General features: G+C 41.9%; 1 protein-coding gene across 1 annotated transcript in view; it reads right to left on the minus strand.

Moving 5' to 3' along the window:
• The window catches only part of zcchc24 (zinc finger, CCHC domain containing 24), a 48303-nt gene that overhangs the window by 21358 nt on the left and 5750 nt on the right, over positions 1-21195 (minus strand). Inside the window, exon 2 of the mRNA XM_089012525.1 lies at positions 19940-20140. Coding sequence (XP_088868651.1) covers positions 19940-20140 — 201 coding nt within the window. The remainder of the gene's footprint in view (positions 1-19939; positions 20141-21195) is intronic.

A 21195-nucleotide genomic window follows, 5' to 3' on the forward strand; every position in this document is an offset into this window, starting at 1 on the left:
GTTTAGCTCCACAACTTGTAAAATGTCATTCTATATTATGCATTCGAATAAAAAGTTGCGACATTGTTTATTTTTGGGAGCATGAGCAAGCACGGGCTGTGTACAGTTGGCCGCCCAATTTAAAGTCTTCACTTTTACCCAGAGGTTAGAGCGCTATTCTTAAAAGAAGTGTTTCATGTTCTGGAAATTTGTGGCTTTATTTGTATGTGCTGTGCATTTGATAACACTTAAAAAAAACTCGCTCACAATAGTGCACACCAGTTGTTGTTCTGGGGTCTAAATATGCTTTTGTGCAGCTGGGTTTATCCCCTCATATGCCTGTCACAAATAACAAAGGCAGGAGTGAAAAATGATCAAATAGGAAGAAGCCACAACAATATTTATACCCAAGCATTATGAGCGGGCATTAAAAAAAAAGGATTACAATCACACATACATTCCAGTATACATTAATTAAATAATATGACAGACACCAAATTTAGCTTGGGTTTGTGTGTGTGCGTGTGTGTGTGTGTGTGGGGAGGGGGGGTTCAAGGAGCTCAAACCAGAGAAAGTTTCTAAATTTAATATTTCCCCAACATATTCTTGTAACGTCCTGTAACATATCGCATCGGCATATTGCTTACAGTATGTTTAGTCTCTCTGCTGACACTGAAGTGATCACATGGGTGGGGGTTAAATGAAGACAGCTGTGCTAAAGTTAAAGCATCCCACAGCTATCAGTCATGTAGATAGAGTAGAGGTGCTTCGTCAGGGGCTAAAACAACGTTTCAAATGTCATTGAATCTCACTGACAGACAATTGTAGCCTAAAACTAACACCCCCCCCCCTCCCATAAAAATAATGTAAGCAGATACTGTTTAATGATTTAATCCTTATGAAAACAAACATAACATATAAACATAGGCTCTAAAATGCATCATCGCTTTCACATGGAAACAATTTCGTTTTTCACAAATTTTCAGGTCACGTAAAGAGCTTGATGTTTCAATGACAAGGCAGTATGATAAAAGTTGACTGTGTTGCACTGTTGACTTAGATTAGATTAAATCTCTTCTCAATCATATTTAATTACTAGAAATTAAAGTTGCAATTTGTTGCTGTTTTTATAAACTCTAGGAAGAGGTATGATATTGAATGCTGCTGGGTTCGCTCTCATGAAGAATGGCTTATTTAGCTTGTACAGTTGACCCGCCTGTTTGGTACGGGGTGTAGGTACCAGGTCAGCTCACGAGTTGTGAAAATCCACATACAATTCATGGCAGATGAAATGCGTTTTTGGACAATGAAATTATTATTTTTTTTAAACCCTCACATTCCCCATTTTAAATAACAGCCGATAAACATCCACTCTATGCTTTCCATGAAAAGCAGGCAAAAACTAGGGCAGGGTGGGTTTGGTTACAGAAAACATTGGGGGCAAAAATGCGTGCTGAATCGCATGTGCGCAGTTGTCTCAATGTAATTTTGATACATGACTTTTATTTAATAACGATTTCATGCACCAATAATGATAACATGATAAGATTGGATTGGATTGGATTTGCCTTTATTAGTCTCGCAGTGGAGAAATTTACATTTCACAGCAGCAAAGTTATGAAAGAAATGAAAGTAGAAAAGCAAAACACAGGAGCTGCTGGAAAGGCAGCCACTCTCGCGGCGCCGTCTTGAAGTCAAAAGAACAAAAGAAAAACTAAATAACAAATAACATGACAACACAAAGACACTGAGAGACATTCATTCTTAAGCACTTTCTGTACCCTCTTTGTTACGTAAAGCAGTTCCAGATGAAAGAGGAGAGGATCAAAGCGTCTCTTCACCAGTGGATCAGGGACATCATGGTGGAATGTGCACGTCGACTACAAGCTAAATGTTGAAAACAAACACGCAGCTGTAGCATCCATTGACGAAAAGAGATTGTCTTACATCTCCTGTCCCACATAAATCAGCTTCAATTCCATCCCGCGACAGTTCCATATACGCATCGGCGCTCTGCGCTGACGCTCCTTCCTTCTTATCGCGGGTTCCTCATGCCATTTATCCATCCAGCCTCAGACTGTCCAACACCACCGACCTTCCACTGAACAAAGCGGGGCTGTGAAGATGCTGCCCATTACAGACGCAAAAAAGCACAATGTCCCCTGTGGTGTCCAGCGATGACAGTCGAATGGCAGCGACATTCCTCCCATTCAAAAACAGTACTGGCATATCCATGCTGCCGAAAAGGCGCAACCGCTCAGCACAGTCTCCTCTTTGATGAATTTGTGGTCAAAAATGCTGAAAAACAATCCGTATCCGTTCCACACGACTCACAACAACACAAAGTGACAAAAGAAAACACAAAAAAAGCAGGGCTCATCAGAGCACTTGCTGACGGCTGCCTACTCGGGCGCCATCTTGGACTCCTTGATGTCCACTGTTATGACCGCTGTCCCTGTAAGGGTTAATTTATTTGCATCATTACAAATAATCTATATAAATAATACATGATACATGTAATATACTTAGCATCGAGCATCAGGCCCTGTGGATTAATTGTTCAAATGGGAACCACAAGGTGAATAGGATGGCTGGATACAGATTGGAAATCAAGAACAATATTCTTTCGTCCATTTGTTAAATTAAAGTTAAAAGTGCATTTCGGGTTCATCCTGAAACTTCACCCGAGCATCGTGCATGTGACTATCTGTATGCATATGCGTGTGTATGCATTTGTTTTTGGGTGTGCATCTCAGTGGAGCCCCACGTCACTCACGTCTAAGACAGCTGCACATGCATATGGCCATGCCAAGCCAATACTTATTCCCAGATTCCTCAATTTCCATCACCAAGCTTCCCTAATTGGCCACGGATCTCAAATCTCATATTCTTGGATGTCAGGTGGAATATTTTGCCCCTGTGGATCAAATATGGGTATTTTGCTGCAAAAAAATGACCACACTGGTGTGCACTATTAAGGCCCAGAACCTCTCTCTTGAGGCTCTTTAGGCTTTGCTCACAGAAAAAAAAAAAAAAACTTGCAATAACCGATGAGCATGGAATCCTTCCACGGAAGCTTTGTTCCGTCATCACACCTTTCTCACCTCCCGATGTAAGTTAACCATATGCCTACGCTTAACGTATTTACTAGGGCTTACAAGAGCTAATGCTAAGTGGAGCCGTGGGTGTGCCCCTCCCAACTCTGGCCTGCAATGGCCTTGGATTTAACAACCGTTCCACTAGGCCCAGCAAGCGGTGCAGCTGCACACCAGCATTAGGTTACCAGCAAAATGAATGACAAGAGCAGGTTGAGTGGCAGGCCAATTTGTGGAGGTGCACAATACACACTAAATGTTTTTTTTTTTAATGAATAGAGGAAAATCACTTTTGTAATCCACTTTAAGGGAAAATAAAATGTGAATAGTTACATCTAAAATATTTGATGGTGACACACCTGAATGGACTGTTTAATGTACACCTCTTGTTGACAGAGATGTAATTTCTTACTAAGTCTATGTCACTATGTTTGTGTCAGTGAATATACTCACAGTTTTTTAAGCTGCAATTTTCTACGACATGCCAATGTCAGTCGGTCTGACGTTTTATACAAGATAACCCCCCTAAAAATTTGTCACATTCTGAAATGCAAAAATTCTGGGATGTTCGGCTTTTCAACGTAGTGCCGAAAAAGTCAATTGGGTGAGGTTCCCCAACTTCACCAGTAAACTCGAAATTATATGCAGCGATTGTTTTTGACTCCTTTGCCTACATTCCCAAATTTATTCCGGAATTGAAGTGTGACGTGGAGCGCGATTCACAAATTTGTTCAGCTTTTGGTTTTTCCTTGCGGGGGGTGCCGATAAATCGCTGGTCAGACCTCTGTTTTTCCCTTCGACAAGGGGGCAGCATTTGCCTTTTGTCCATGTTAGCGCTTTGTTACAGCTTCAGATATTGTCAACCGACGTCAGATATTGTTGACCGACGTCACTTTTTTGTTTCCTAACTGACATCATAAAAACGTTTTATAGCATCTCAAATACCCAAAACACGCAGTATGATATTTTCAGTCAGATGCAAAACACCAATAAAAATGACTTCAAGTGTCTAAAAAGAACTTCAATTTGAAACCGGAAGTGGCCAGTTTCAGAAGGTCCCGCCCCCATGTTCGTGGTGTCACGGCAAGACGTCTTGCCTTGCTCGAGAATCAAAACAATGGCTTCAGATTCAGAGAATATGCTTCCTTGTTACTCATCCAGTTATGAATACGCTTCAAATAGTTCTGAAGAAGAAAGCATGCATGTTTGCAATCGATCAAATAATTTATTCCGTGTCATTTTGAGGCATCAGGGGTGGGAAATGTTGCACCCAAAAAAGGCAGAAAATGACAACAAAGCTGTGTAAGGAATTAATCAGCCCGTTTCCACAGGCTGATTAATTCCTTACATGGAGCTTTGTCGCCCTCTTCTGCCTCTTTTTGGTCCTACACGACGTTTTCAGACCAAAGTACAGCAAAATGCCTTGACGTGATGGAAGGACTGCTACAATGTGTCCTTTTTTCGGTCAAGAGCGTTCCTTCAGTGACGTAGCGTGAGGACTCGTCACCAACTCAAAAACAAGACTTCCGGAATATTCAGCGCGAGTCTTAAAACGTAAAATATAGCTATATGCGGTGGCATCTTTGTAAAATACGCTCAGTAGAAGTCATTTGAAGCCATTTTACAAATTATGGACACAACTTGTCCGGAGACGTCGGTTGTCCTTTAAAGCACTATATAAATCAATATGTATGTATTGTATTGTATTTTGTCCAGCCACCCACATTTCAAGCTCATATAACTCCAGACCATATGCCTTAGGAATTAACTTTTAAAAGAAGAGAGTCTAAGGTTTCTAATGCTATATTAAATGTTTATGTAGTCCTAAAACTCAATATACTGAGGCTCCTGCAATTTGAGTGAAAATGACAAAAACACTGGCACTGGAGTAGACACATTTTTGCACATCGTCTGGCAGTGAATGAGTTTAGATGCACTGACTCGCACAAAGGCGTTTCCACATGTTTGTATGTCATTATAATGCAGTTCCTGGCTATTATATTCCAGTTAGCTCAGATTGTTAGCATTAAAATGTGAACTATACTGGCTGTTTTCTCCATTTCCATTGAATAAAATCGTGAGTGTGCTTCTCACGTTCCTCTCATGTTTCTGCGGCAGTTTGACGATGGCAGTATTGTAAAAGTGGTTTTCCTGATAAGCCCATACCCATTTCCGGGACTTGTCTCCATTCTCTTCTGGTAACCTGTCTTGAGTGAGTGTGAGATTAGAGGTGGATGCCATGCATTCAGAGCCTCTCACTGTGACTGCAAGGAAGATCAGGGGTCGGCTTGTAAAAACATTCCCATGCTGCAGTGCCGCCCACCATTCCACCACCCCCAAGTCCTCAAGCCTGCCAGAAACTTCCTGGCACACAGCAGGGCAAAGAGATACAGGAGACAAACTTTCTAAAATGGATTTCTGAGCATGGATCGTCCAAATCTGGTTTTAGTCAACACATAAGTTGTTGATAAAAAATAAAAAATAAATAACATTATGAAGCTATATGATAGGGAAGAAGACCTACTCTTCACATCCTTATTCTTTGACAGTCCTCTGTATCCAATCAAAACCAGGTTACAAGTCCAACGCTGTCAAGTGGTAAAGCATATGCCCCCTTTGGGGATCAGCAAAGAACATAAAGACCTATTTCCTTGTTTATTCTGTTCAAATTGACTCGTTTGAAGGTTTCAACCTGTCTACGCCCTATTACATAATCAGCACGGTTCTCTTCTACATTTCTGATTAATGGGAGTTTTCCTTCTCACAGCACATTTCTTCCCGCCGTAATTTAATCTCCTTGAACAGAGTCCGTGCAAATAAATAAAACTCTGAGCACATCGAGTCCACTTCCACGTCGTCGGGGCTGAGTCGGGCTTACCTCTAATGCGCACGAACTCACCCTTGTGGCTTCCACATGCTGACCACAACCGTTCTCTAAACTATGGTTAACACAGCCCCAATGCCTCGAGGAGGCCGGCGTTCCAGACTACGTTGCCAGAAAAGTACTTCAAGACACTTAAGGAAGGAGGGAAAAAAAGAGTTACAAAATCAAAACCATAAAAGTGGCCCATATAGTCTGTCTGTTGACATGAAAAAAACTCCATAGGGTGGCCGGTGGGGTTTGTTGTTGTAATTATATTTTTCTCTCCCAGAGATCCAAGGCTCTCTTTCCAAACATGTATAAGCCTGACGCACTTTAGAGATCCCCGCTGAGGCAACCATACAGGCCTGCCTTCCTGTCCCCTCCGTCTCGCAGAGTCTGCAGATGCACAATGCTCGCCTTAATTACCAACCTCCATTGCCGGCAACTATGGCTTAGCCCAATGGTACCCATTCAGAACCACAGTCTCTCCCTAAGGTGCCCATTCAGACCTCGACACAAAGCCAGCAGTGTCACTCCCTGATCCCTTGACACTACATCCATAATTGTGTGCCAGCGCTCGCAGCTTCTCAGTATGTCCGCATTCTTTCGTCATTGAAACTCCTAGCGCCAAAGAGTGTGCGGAAGAATCAATCAATGAGCTCAATTCAACTACAACAGACCAGTTATAATTTTGATTTGCTCTGATAAAAATGCACACATTTTAAGTGTGAGGAAGTTATGAAACTTTTTGAATATCCATTATCAATTAATAGGCAGGTTATGTTGTAGGAAATGGAAGCAATGAATAACCCATCATCATGTTCCGGTACAATCTGTGTAATAATTTAATAGTATAATAACAATAATGTAATAGTATAATAATAAAACATAGACAAGAGTAAGACTTTTGTGTGTTATTTGCCTCCCAAAAAACGCAAGACTAACAAAGCACAACAAGTGACATTAGCTCCAATACCCAGGAAAAAATACAATACAAAAATATTTGTGCAAAACGTCAATTTGCTTGTCATACAAAGATGAGAAAACACGAGATGCAAATAGTACAAACCGGAAACAAAGACTACTTACTATGAGCTGAAAAAAAACAAAACACAGCAAGACTAATATCTGGCAAGGACAAAATTTGAACACTTGAAGACAGACTCGTGAACAAGGTGAATAATCTGACCAATAGTAGACGCCGTGGCAGTCCTCATATACTCAGTTGACTGTGATGCATGACATGTGGGCCACACACCTTGGCCAACATGCTTCAGATGAAATATTGTTTCTTTTCATCTGACAAATTGGACATACTCAGCCTTTAGTCAGGGTCAAATACCAGATCCATCCATCCATTTTCTGTACCACTTCTTCCTCATTAGGGTCGTGGGTGGTGCTGGAGCCAATCCCAGCTGTCTTCGGGCACGAGGCAGGGGACACCCTGAATTGGTTGCCAGCCAATCGCAGGGCACCCAAGGACAAACAATAGTCACTCTCACACTTACACCTAGGGACAATTTGGAGTCTTCAATCTGCCTGCCATGCATGTTTTTGGAATGTGGGCCCGGGGAGAACATGCAAACTCCACACAGGGAGGTCGGACCGGGATGCGAACCGGCAACCTCTGCACTGTGAAGCCGGTGTGCTAACCACTAGACTACCAGACCGCCAAATACCAGATCCAATTTGACAAATAACCACGGGCACTGATGCTAACATATATGGACAATTTAGCGTCTTAAGATAGGATGCATGTCTTTGGAATATGGTACACAGCCATAGTATGTGGTAGAACACGAGGTAGAACATGAGACCCAGAGACACAAAATTGGTCCTTTTCCTAAAAGGACCGTATTTCGGTTTTTGTAATCTGTAGTCTTCAAATCTACAGTTCCTTCTGATGCTTTATTTTTGATTCAATCTTTTTTTTTAATGTAATCCTGTCATCCCAGCCAAGACACTGTCATGGCAAGCAATCAGATGAATTGTAAATGCATTTAAAATTCTCCTCAGAATGCAGTTATTTTAAAAAACTAGTGAGACAAAGTAGGTAGATTATGATGAGATTAGCACATCAAGGAAGTTTTGTTTTCCATCTTTTGGTCGCGGTTGCTGCAAGAGTACAATACTGGTCAACAGTGTCGTACATTTTTGGACAAATCAAAGTGAATTAGGTCGAAAGTTCTCTGTTCTTCTACTGTCAAAATAATTACACAAACGTAGCTTCCTCCAAGGAGTAATGTCTTAGGGGCCCAGCGGAAAAAACTGTGTCACAGAACCTCAAGTCATTCAAAAGAAAATGTTCTGGACAGTTGCGTGTCACCATCTGCCTACTGCTGGCCATGCTGAAGGTCTGCGATCTATCTTGCTTATATAACAAAAACACAAAAGAACCTATCAAACATCTTTGGAACTGCCGCTCTAACAGGATATCACGCTGGAATGAATATCTGGCCAGCGACCCTCCGTCCGCAGTGTCAGGCGAGCCATTCTGGCGACCCAGTTCCTGTAGCTTCGGCATGTCCGAGGACCCCGGTGACACTAGCTGTGTTAGGCACACACGCCACATTGGAATTACTGTGCGGTTAATCACTTGACGGGCTGCCGAGCAGCAGGATGGATGACATATTCCACAGACGAAAGGAAATACTATATTATTAAAGAGTAATTGTTAGAAATTAAAATGGATTGAGGGTGAACATTAGTATGATCCACTGCTGTGAAAAGTAATTCACACTGAAAGATTGATGAACAATTCTTTCAAGAGATTGTTTCTTTGCTTCAGTCTGCATTTTTTTTTTTGCTGGCATGGAAGCATGATCGGAAGATGACAGGAAATATGTAAGAAACTAAATGCTAACGTAGCACAATTTAAGATATATATTAATGATCCATAGCATGCTGGATCGTGGTGATGTCACTGTCAAGAAATGTGATGCGCATGGGCACAAAGTTTTTTTGGGTGTCAGTTGTGATGTACTCGCACATGCTCAACCTGAGCCTGCGAAGGAATTTGAGAACTGTTTTTCAAAGCTTGCTTTTTTCCAGCACTAAAACCCTCCTCATAAGGCCCAAATGACCAAAACATTACAATTTGTATCCGTTTTTCTGGAAATACTTTCCACGTTTAGCTTTACTTCAAACTCTGGAGGAAATATTAACTACAGGCAAAATATTATAAAATTGTACCCCGATGACAAATTTAAATATCCCCCTGTCACTTCCCCATAGCAGTGCAAATGAGAGTGGTAGTCTACACACCTACGACCCATGTGCTGTCTCACAGAGGTGAGGTTGAGGGTCAGAGTTATCAAAACAGGAAGTCATGCAATTGTTGTCTCAGCAAAAATTGAGCGGAAGAACAGGATTTCGGTACGGAACACAAGCCAGCTGGCAGGAAACCACACTTTTTTTGTATCATTCTTCAAGCTTTGATTTCCTATCATGGGAAGTGTCCTCACACTGCTTTCCTTGGCTTGCTGTCTCCAAACTAGTCTCGGGCCTTCAAACCGTTGCCTCCCTTTTTTTTGTGCATGCGCGCAAATCAATTATGCACCAAGCCATGACAGGGAATCAGCTAAACTGCCTGCCACGGCATATAACAACAGCGATGTAGAACTGGCCCAGGTCGCTGCAGAGATCATGGGTGGAAAATGCGAGGCACTTTCTCATGACAGCTGTGTTGAAAGATTGTTTATCGACAGGGCTCACAAGTGAAGGGGTGCATGAATAAAAGACAAGCAGCTTTTCTAGCTCATTTGCTAGAAACAGCTAGCAAATGAGAATGTAAATACTTTTCCATTTGATGGGTGACGGGAGTTGATTAAATAATAATTGCAATCAGTGTATGGAGGATCCGGGATCACGGATCCCCCATCTTCGCCTAGTGGGACGCCGATATTGTGTACTTTTGAAATAGTTGATGAAGAGCTGTTTTGATAAATTGACATCTGGTTTCCAGAACACAAAAGTAAACTTTTAACAAGTCACAATTTCTACCTGTAAATGGATAACAACAGTGTCTGATAATGAGATCAGTGGCATAAGGTAGTATATGGTGGGAAATATACAAAATGTGTCTGACAATGCCATTTGCTTACACAACAGAGCTTAAAGGACAACCGACGTCTCCCGACAAGTTGTGTCCATAATTTGTAAAATGGCTTCAAATGACTTGTACTGAGCGTATTTTACAAAGATTCCACCGCATATAGCTATATTTTACGTTTTAAGACTCGCGCTGAATATTCCGGAAGTCTTGTTTTTGAGTTGGTGACCTCACCCTACGTCACTGAAGGAACGCCCCTGACCGAAAAAAAGGATACATTGTAGCAGTACTTCCATCACGTCAATGCACTTTGCTGTACTTGTTTGGTCTGAAAATGTCGTGTAGGACCAAAAAGAGGCAGAAGAGGGCAAGAAAACTCCATGTAAGGAATTAATCAGCCTGTGGAAACGGGCTGATTAATTCCTTACACGGACCTTTGTCGCCATTTTTTGCCTCTTTTTTAGTGCTACATCCCCCCCCCCCTATTGCCTCAAAATGGCACGGAATAAATTCTTTAATCGATTGCAAACATGTATGCTTTCCTCTCCAGAACTATTTGAATCATATTCATAATTGGATGAGTAACAAGAAAGCATATTCTACGAATCTGAAGCCATTGTTTTGATTCTCCAGCAAGGAAAGACGTCGGGGTGATGCCACGAACAAGGGGGCGGGACCTTCTGAAACTGGCCACTTCTGGGTTCATTTTTTTTGCATATTTTGGACACTAAGTCATTTTTATTGGTGTTTTGCATTTGACTAAAAATATCACACTGTGTGTTTTGGGTATTTTAGATGCTATAAAACGTGTTTCTGGTGTCAGTTAGGAAACAAAAAAGTGATGTCTGTTGTCCTTTAAGTCATTTTTTGGTGTTAAACGTCATATCCCTGTCGGATTTCCGCTTTCCCTTTTCACATGGGGCCCTGTCCTTGCTTCTCTTAGGCTTCTTTTAGGAGTTGCAAAGCCATTTCATCCACGTTCCATTTTGCGGCAATACTTTTTTTGACTTTATCTTTTTTTTATACCACAGGGATAATGAAGTGTAGATTATGATAGCGAACATGTGGGTTGAGTTCGAAGAGAACTGTGGCATTGATGCTGAAAAGACCTCCAAGAAAGTGTGTCCAGTCAAGTCAAATTACTAATAGGAAAAATGTTTCTTTTACAATGGCCTCTTGCGAACAGCTGGCTCTGTTTGTGTGAATGAGGATTGTTTTGATAACGGAAGCATCTCACTGAAAACTATTTTAGCCTATTTTGAATTGGTCTTTCTGATGAAAACAGACACTGAAAGTAGTGCATGGCAACATTATACAACATTATACAACATTTTATATTTGGATGTTGTTGACTTTCAGGCTATGCTGTAAATTCTGCATGCACTGGTAGACATCTCATGAAGAGCTTTGCCGTGATTTGTTCACTACACTGAAACACATTCTGAGTCATTCCGCACTCTACCCAAATACTGTGAAAAAACAAATGAAATCTGGTATACCCAACTGCACTGTTGTTTTCGCACACACACACACGCACACACACACACACACACACACACACACACACACACACACACACACACACACACACACACACACACACACACACACACACACACACACACACACACAAGCAAAACAAAACAGAGCAAAGCAAAAGAATGCAATGTCAAAATAGAACACATTGGCATGTAAGTACAGGTTTGTTACACAAGTTATATTTCGCTCGTCTTCAACCTATTTTTGTATTTGTCAACAAGCAGATTACACAGTATGTTTGAAAACATTCCAATTTGCAAGCTATGATCACATACAAATGTCAGTATTTTTTTCCATCCAATGTTTGTGGTCCAAAGGTCTATTGTGCAAAGTTAAAAAAAACAAAAAAACATAATTCTAATTGTCTATGCCGAAAATTGGCCATTGCCAAAACACACGAGCAAATGTGCAATCTATACAAGTCGACTATCTTGCAAATGATTCCATTATTCAATCTTCACCCCAAAGCATACTAAAAACAACCCTCAAACTGTGTTGCAAAAGAGTTGTCGAATTATTCCAACAGTCTGGCCAACCTATTGAAAGGATGCTTTGTCCACCAAAAATGTTTAATTAAAAAATATATGTATTGCAACATTGAAACCCCCAAAAAATAGGCGACCATGATGGGTTGCTATTATGTTGATTACCGATACTGATTTAAAAACATTTGGGCAGGTCACAAATGAGTCAAAAGTGTGGTGTGAAGATCTCGCTTTAGGTCAACACTTTGGTACTTATCAGGGGATAATGGCCACCATTTGACAGAAGACACAAATGATCACCACTTGAGGTGTGAGGCCCACTCGTGTATGCCAGCATTTGACCCTAAAGTGAATAAATGTATTCATTCAATGCATCGTCACCCAAAACAAGCGCTACCAATCAAATTTCCGTCCGGGTGTGCTCCAACATCTTTAAAATACTTCCATTCCACCGGCACGTTACAATTGGACAAAAGAAGCATTGTCATGTAACCAGAAATAGAAATACAAATAGGACAAACAAACCATTTTATGTTCAAGTGGTGGTGAGCACAATAAATCTCTCTGCAGCAGAGGAAAAAAGTCAAAATACATTCCAGACAAGCCTCATTAATTATTAATAAGATAAAACATTTATTTGTCTCACAATGGAGAAATCCCAAAGAATTACAGGTAATCTTTTGTCTACTTTATAAATACCTTTCAAGTATTTAAATTGCTAGTCTGCAGAAGTTAGCCTCACTAAGATAGAACTATCTTATCATCTAGTGCCGCTTTGTTCCACGATAAAAAGCTCATGAATCGATGACTCATTTTATCTCTTCCTCATTAAATAAATAAATAAATAAATAAATAAATAAATACAGGAAAAATGAATTCCTGATGACCGCAGGGATCTAATTCGTTCGACTCTAAATTAGCTAAGAAACTTCACTACAAAATTATTGACTTTTCTCTTGAAATTATTAAACAAAATATACTGTATATAGTTTAACTGAATTACTTTTAGATTTTGCTAAATAAAATTGGTTGTGAACTTAAATAATTAAATAATGACTATTATTGTCATTGCTTTACACTGAATGTACCTTGATGCGACTTGTTTGAATGATAAGAAGGCTAAATGATGTGTGCACAATAAGTATCCACAAAGTGAAGCTATTGGAGTCCGCTGTGTTTTTCCCCAGTAGGGAAGGGATAGAGGTGTTTCAATGTGGACGACACGTTTGATATGGAAGTTTAATTAAAAACAATGTCAGTAGATGTGTGGTGGCTGTGGTTTTGCATTAAATATCACAATGATTATGTACACACACAGACACCTATATATAAACCCCGATAAATTGTGCATGAGTTCATTGGCAAATGCAAGAATATGTCGTTTCATGCATCGTTTTTAACCAAACATATCCGAGGTGAGGGCAATTGTTGGAGGATGTATTCATCCTCTCAGTTTAAGCAAATCATGAGTGCAAAAGGAAGACATCTTGGAAACAAGCCAAGGCGTGGCAGTGGCAGTTGAGGGGCATTCTGCTCATGACTGGGGGAGCGACCTCATTTTCCGAATAAAAGCCAGTTTACATAACATCTCTGTCCTCGTGACGCAGGGGAGCAGCGGGCTGCCAGGCTTGTGGTTTTCCCCTGACTATCAAGAACCATTGTCTACACTCTTCCATTAGTGGTTCCAGTGTTAACATGTTATTACAAAAAAAATCTAATTCAGTAACACATAAATACTTCAGTGGCCACAGCTATTTAATTGCCTTGCACTCAGAGCCAAGCAGTGGAAGAGATATCCAAACTCCAGTTCACAATAAAATCAAGTCATGATCCAAGAAAGTGTTTTGTGAGAAGAATGCGCAGTCAGAGAGGCAACGGGGCAGTTGAAATTTAACCCTAATGACAAGTTGGATGTACTGTCCAGAAATTAGTCGGCATTGCAATATGTACGGCACACACATTACTGGTGTCGAGTGACGGCACCACAAGTGACTGGCAGGTAATAGTATAAGTGATATAGCACAATTGGAAGGTAAAGTCATGGACAGGAGACCCAGGAGAGCGTTAAAGAATCAGGATGTTGATGAAGTGTGTAGGTGTGGACGCCGTTTGGAGACTTTGCGGCATTGTGAATTACCGCTGGCAGTTTAACAACAGCTGAAATAAAAACCAGAAGGAGTCTTGATTTTGAGTTTGACCCTGGAATGCTGACATCTTTGGCAAGGTTGAGTCCAAGGATTTTTACGGACATTGTCAAGGCTTACTTAAAACAGCATTTCCAATGTATCATTTTAAGAGGACACGCTGTAAAGTTAGACATTATGTGGTTTTCAGGACAGGCTTGCTAGAGATATGGAAAAGATAACAGACATACTGCATTATGTACTACTTTGTGAACACTTGGTCCAATTGTGAGCATTATGGCCGTTTGATAAATGTTCAGGGCTCAGCATTACTTCTGCCAAAGTGGAGGCAAATGTAACTTCTTGTATGATATACTTCTGGCCAAATCCCCATTCGAGTGGTCAATAGATGATCTAATTCCCACACTTTGGCTTTGTGCACAAGATATTTCATCAGCGTGCAGGTCTTTTAAGGACCTCCAGAGACCGGCCATCATATGTCATAAAGCCAGTCAAAGCATTTTAATCTCACATCTGCTCCTCGTTACTCTTCCATGCAGAAGAAACAGAGCACTGGGATTCACCGTTGCACCTCAACCAGGCAATGGGAGAGGAATAAGAATGGAAAGAAAATGAAGGAACCAGGATTTTGGCGAGAGTGTGATATTATTTTTACAGTATTTTATACTGAACTCCAATGAAATCAGATCATTATGAGGCTTTGTTCCTCACCATTAACCTTGCCTTTACAGGTCACCATAGGACACCTGCAACATCTGCAAACTCATTTTGATACGCCTGGAAGGGAATTATTGTATTTGAAGTGTCACTTGTTGCCCCGGAATGAAAAATCACGCACTGCATCTTAAAAAAAATAACCCCAAAAAATCCTAAAAAAATATAAGATACGCTATGTTCTTTTTAGTAAACAGACATTTTTTCTAAATAAGACAGGCCTTTTTCCTCCTAAAATGCATTTTAAGATGACAGAATACTACAGGAAAATCCCTTCACCATCACTAAATTAAAGCCACTAACGTCCATTGGCTTTTTCATTGCTCCAGGGTGCCTCCCGACACATGAAGTGTGAAATTACATCCAAGATGCTTATCACTACCAGATAAATCTTTGGTCAGCGAACTACATAATAATGAAATTGTGTTTTTGCAAATGCTGGAAATATCTTCTTTTCTTTGTGTTCTCAGAGGTCAATATATTCCTCTCTGAGCACAACCATGAATGCTTTTTGATAGGTTTCCAATAACACCACAACAAGGTAGCTAGCTTTGTGGCTCGCCATTTTTTTTGCATAGCCAAAAACAAAATATAGCATCACTGCTGCACAATTGGCAACACTGTACAAACACATTCACGTTCAGGCTTCTCTGCGTTTGAGCAGACCACCACCTCAAACTAAGCTGATTTCTGCAATGTTTCTCCAAAAGGGGAATTGGGGGGGGGGGGGGGGGGTATATACGATAAAATTATTGATCATCCAGTTTTGTTTTACAAATTACATGGACCTCCCTCAGCTCAATGGATGGGCAGTAAACACAGGCTTCCCTTTATTTGCATCATCTGCAGTCATCAGAAAGTCCATCGATGAAAAGGTTTCTTCAGCCGTCATCTGTACTTCTTTGAAGGTGTCGGACATTTCGCTTCTTATCCAAGAAACTTTGTCAGCAAACTAAAGACTTACTGGTAGTCTAGGCCCTATATATATATATATATATATATATATATATATATATATATATATATATCCATACTGTCCAGACATGGCGGTGCCGGACTCTGCTATGATAGGTCCCTGCTCTCAGGTGAAATGAAACGAAAAATTCTGAAGATACAAAAAGGAGAGGAGTAGCAGTACCTTACATTGCAGGAGTTTCTGAAAAGCTGCAAAGCGTCGTTTGGCAACACAAAATTTGTACCTATTTCAAACCGATAAACACTTTAAGGCAAAAATTAGTGCATCCAAAAGATAGGCTGCCAAATGTAAAATAAAGTAATGTCGTTTATTCAATACACTGTAAGAATGAAAATTGTAAAGAGCAGTACATTGGGGAGACTTAACAAATTCTCAAAAAAAGACTTTATCAACATCGCAGGGATAATACTAGTGGGCCACAATCGGCAGTACATATGCACCTAAAAGCTAGCAACCACTCCTTTGACGACAATGAGGTTAAAATCTTAGCGAAAGAACATGGATGGTTTGAAAGGGGAGTAAAATAAGCGATTTTCATAAAACAACTAAATCCTTCATTAAACCGGTTTGGTGGGGTGAGGTTCAATTTGGATCGTTCATACAATAGCTTGCTTAGGCAACATAGGATTAGTAATACTGATGAGGGGATACCGGTCAAAGTGGGGCAATCAGGCCAGTTGTTAGTCAGAACGATAGGAACTATCAGTGGAGAAGCTGCAGGGAGTAGTCCTCTGCCCCTCCCCCTAATCTGAGAGCAGGGACCTATCATAGCAGAGTCCGGCACAGCCATGTCTGGACAGTAGGGATATATATATATATATATAGGGCCTAAACTATAAGTAAGACTTTAGTTTGCTGACGAAGTTTCTTGGATAAGAAATGAAACGTCCGACACCTTCAAAGAAGTACAGATGACGGCTGAAGAAACCTTTTCATCGATGGACCACTCCTGATGGACCCCACGGCTGAAGTTACTTGAAGTAAACACAAAATTTCCGCCAAGACAGTGAATCATACACCTTTCCTTTTGTCACCAATGACTTTTTTTTTCCAATTCCCAAAGCCGTTAATTCAAGACATCTTTGAGACCACTAAAGCCCACTCTGCATCAAATTGCCTTGAGAGAGGATCAAAGATCAAGCTTTGTAACGTAGCAAGGATGACCCTCCACATATTCACACACACACACGCACACACACACACGCACACGCACACGCACACACACACACACACACACGCACGCACACACACACGCACACACACACACATTGTGGGGGAGAATGCATCGCATCTCTAATTGTGGTGCTGTTATGTCATCCCAGAGTTGTCTGTTTTATTATTTGAAGAGAGGGAGATTGGGAAGATGATTTAGTTTCTTGTATTGAGAATACAGAGTTGCGTCACAATCTGAAACAAAGCTGCTCTCTGGTTTAGGGACTTGCCAATCGAAAGCTTATGAGTACATTCGTCTTGATAAGCTTTGGATGAGGACTGTTGAAGTCATCTTCAGGGTCAAGACAAAAATCTGGGAGAGGAGGGGGGTGGCTTTATGTAAGAATGAATCAGAGATGAGCATGCAGAATGGAGCAGATACAGAAAATCAACTTGACTTAATCAGTAAGGACAGCTGTTCATGTTTAGAGCTCGAAAATGATGAATCCATGCAGTGACACACAACTTAACCCCTGAACGAGCCTGATTTGTTTGTTGCAGCGCTTACGACGGATAATTCCGAGCGGCTGGTTGAACGCATCACAGTCAAGAGGAACCCGAGCGCACAAGATACACACACACACACACACACACACACACACACACACACACACACACACAGTTGCACACATGACTTCCAAAGACAGAGGCCAGACTGTTTTACAAGTAGGTCAGAGCAGAGAGAGAGTGGCAGCAATGAAAGAGAGAGCCAAAGCAAGGCTGTGGCCAAGTCCGCTTTTCATATGAAACAAATTAAGATTAACAGGAGGATAACTAAAGCAAAACACCAATGTCGCAATGTCGCTGGTGTCTGGAAGGGCCTGAAAAACATCTCAGGCCACAAAAGCCCAGTGACATTGAACGAAAAAGACAAGGACTGGGCAGATGAAATCAACCGCTTTTTCAATCGGTTTGACAAGACGCCAGCCGCCCCCGGCCCACCGTCAACTTCACCTGTAGCTGCACCTGCACCAACTCTCACTGTGGCCTTACCCTCCCTGCCCCCTCTCACGGCCAGCTTTCCACAACCAACATCTGCCCTCCCAACCGTTGCCACACCCTCAGCCGCCACTCTGCCTCCTGGTTCCTGCCTGTCTGTCACAACTGCGCAGGTGAGGAACCAACTGAGGAGGATGAAGGTGAGGAAGGCAGCAGGTCCGGATGACATCAGTTCCCGACTCCTCAAGACCTGCTCCGACCAGCTGTGTGACATTGTCCAGCACTTGTTCAACCTGAGCCTGAAGCTGGGCAGAGTTCCACAGCTGTGGAAAACGTCATGCCTGGTCCCAGTGCCCAAGATTGCCAACCCCAAAGAGCTCAACAGCTACAGACCGGTGGCGCTGACGTCTCACCTGATGAAGACGCTGGAGAGACTCGTCCTCGCCCACCTGCGACCGCTGGCAAGCTCATCGCTGGACCCGCTGCAGTTTGCCTACCAGCCCAGCATCGGTGTGGAGGATGCCATCATCTACCTCCTCCATACGGCGTTGCTGCACCTGGAGAATGCTGGGAGCACGGTGAGGATCACATTCTTCGATTTCTCCAGTGCCTTCAACACCATCCAGCCCAGTCTACTGGGGGACAAGCTGCAGCATGCCGGAGTCGACCATCACCTCACATCCTGGATTACAGACTACCTCACAAACAGGCCACAGTACGTGAGGGTAAAGAACTGTGAGTCGGACAGGCTTCTCTGCAGCACCGGAGCGCCGCAGGGAACAGTCCTGGCTCCATTCCTCTTCACCCTCTACACCTCGGACTTCAACTACAACACCCCAACCTGCCACATTCAGAAGTTCTCTGACGACTCAGCTATTGTCGGCCTCATTACAGAGGGAGACGATAGGGAGTACAGGGGACTGACAAAGGACTTTGTGGACTGGTGCCAGCAGAATCACCTCCAGATCAACACTGGCAAAACCAAGGAGCTGGTGGTGGATTTCTGCAGGAAACAATCGTCACCTGCACCATTGAACATCCAGGGTTCGGACATTGAGAGGGTGACCTCCTACAAGTACCTGGGTGTTACTCTCAACAATAAACTGGACTGGACAACAAACACGGATGCCCTAATCAAAAGGGACAGAGTCGCCTCTTCCTCCTCAGGAAACTGAGGTCTTTTGGAGTTCAGGGGTCACTCCTAAAGACTTTCTATGACTCTGTGGTGGCATCAGCCATCCACTATGGCATTGTCTGCTGGTCAGGCAGCATCACCACCCGGGACAGAAAAAGACTGGAGCGCTTTGTCAAGCGGGCCAGTTCTGTCGTGGGCTGCTCGCTGGACTCTCTTGAGGAGGTGGGCAACAGACGGACGCTAGCTAAACTAAAAGCTATGACGGACAGCCCCTCCCACCCCCTCCTGCCCATCCTGACAGCTCTGGGTAGCTCCTTTAGCCAGAGACTATTACACCCGCGCTGCAAGAAGGAGAGGTACCGCCGCTCGTTCCTACCGACTGCTGTCAGGCTTCACAATTCCCAATGATCACATGTGGAAAAAAAAAAAAAAAAAAAAAAAAAAAAAAAAAAAAAAAAACCGGACACTTGTAAATATGGGTTGTTGCAATATATCTAAATGCATCTCTTGATTCTGCACTATGTACAGTCTTGTTTATAGAACGGTTTTTGCACATCTACATTTGCACAGTATACAGTTGACATTTTTATTTTGTTATGCTTAGAATATCTTGTTTTCTATCCTTTCACTCCCACCCCAACCCCATCCCTCTTCAATTGCTGCTGTGGACTGCAAATTTCCCCATTGCGGGACGAATAAAGGTATTCTGATTCTGATTCTGATTCTGATTCAGACAAGTCATTTTACGGGAACAATAACACGCACCGATCGTGTCATGCTGATCTTATGTAATAAATGGCGCCTTACCTGAGGGCAGTCTTTGATGTAATGACCCTTGTTGAAGCACAGGTGGCACAAATAATTGGGTGGCGGTCTCTTGTTAGGCTTTCTTGGCTCGGATGATAGGGAAAGGTCTGAGAAGTGATCCGTCAGCGAGTTGAGCCCATCCACAATGTTGTTCAGGGAGCCATATGGTGATACATTCTTGTACACGTTGTTGTTTAAGGCCTAAGGAATAGAAAATATTCATGAGGTTTGACCCTGGAGTTCATAGTGCCAAGTATTATATAAATTCTAGATGATCCAATAGTCCTGAAGCTTATCATTTTAGATGGGAATTCATTCATAAGTTAGTAAGCTGCTTCTCGTCTACATGCAGGATGATTTGCGTTTTTACCAAGCCTGTCTTTAGAGAATGTATTAAGCTGTACAAAACTACATGCACTGCAATTTTATCAGTGGTGAACCGCCAGGGCCTGCAAGGCCTTCTCTGCTGGCCTAAAAATATTTGAATTACAGACTGATGTTAATTATATTTTATCCATGAACTCTTATTAACTAATTCCAAATTGTCTTTCAGCTTCCTTTCATTGCTTTTCCCTTGTTGTGCTGCTTCCAGATGTTTGTTTTCGTATTTAAGCATTTCAACAATCACATTTCAGCCATCATTTGTTACCAGGGTCAGAAATCTACAGTACCTTTACGCATTCACAATCACTTCTGCGGGCCCTGTTGTATTGAATGTGTCGATAAAACTATTGCTTCCATCAACCAATTATATTTCGACTTGGCAACCCAAAATGGGTACCAGTGCCTTCTTGCAGGCGCTGGTCAACGCCAAAGTTTTCACAAACTATGATTGGCTAGTCACAAGCCAATAATGGTTTGCTTTTATCACTGGCCACAATTGACAAGAGCATACTGGGCAGAGCTAGCACACTGTGCCAGTCGCGAGCTGCATACCAAAATACATTGTGTTGATTTAATAGCCGTTTTGTCAACCCACAATGGTTGAAGAAGGAGACGAAATTGATTTTGTTGCAAATTTACTGTTCAAGCCATTTTCAAGACGGACTTTTCAAGCAAAATTGGACATCATTTAGAAAGGTCGGACTATAGAAAAATAGCAAATAATATTGCAATTTTATGAGGTTATTGTTGATGCTTCACCATCCTTCGCTAATCATCTTCTCTGTGGTGTGAAAGAGCGACTCCTGACCCGGTATGAAAGAGCAGCTTCTGACCCCGTATCATGAATCCACACGCTGATGGTAAAAACTCGA

The sequence above is a fragment of the Hippocampus bargibanti genome, linkage group LG13 (assembly GCF_051943395.1).
Source record: "Hippocampus bargibanti isolate YZ-2025 linkage group LG13, ASM5194339v1, whole genome shotgun sequence".
Classification (NCBI taxonomy): domain Eukaryota; kingdom Metazoa; phylum Chordata; class Actinopteri; order Syngnathiformes; family Syngnathidae; genus Hippocampus; species Hippocampus bargibanti.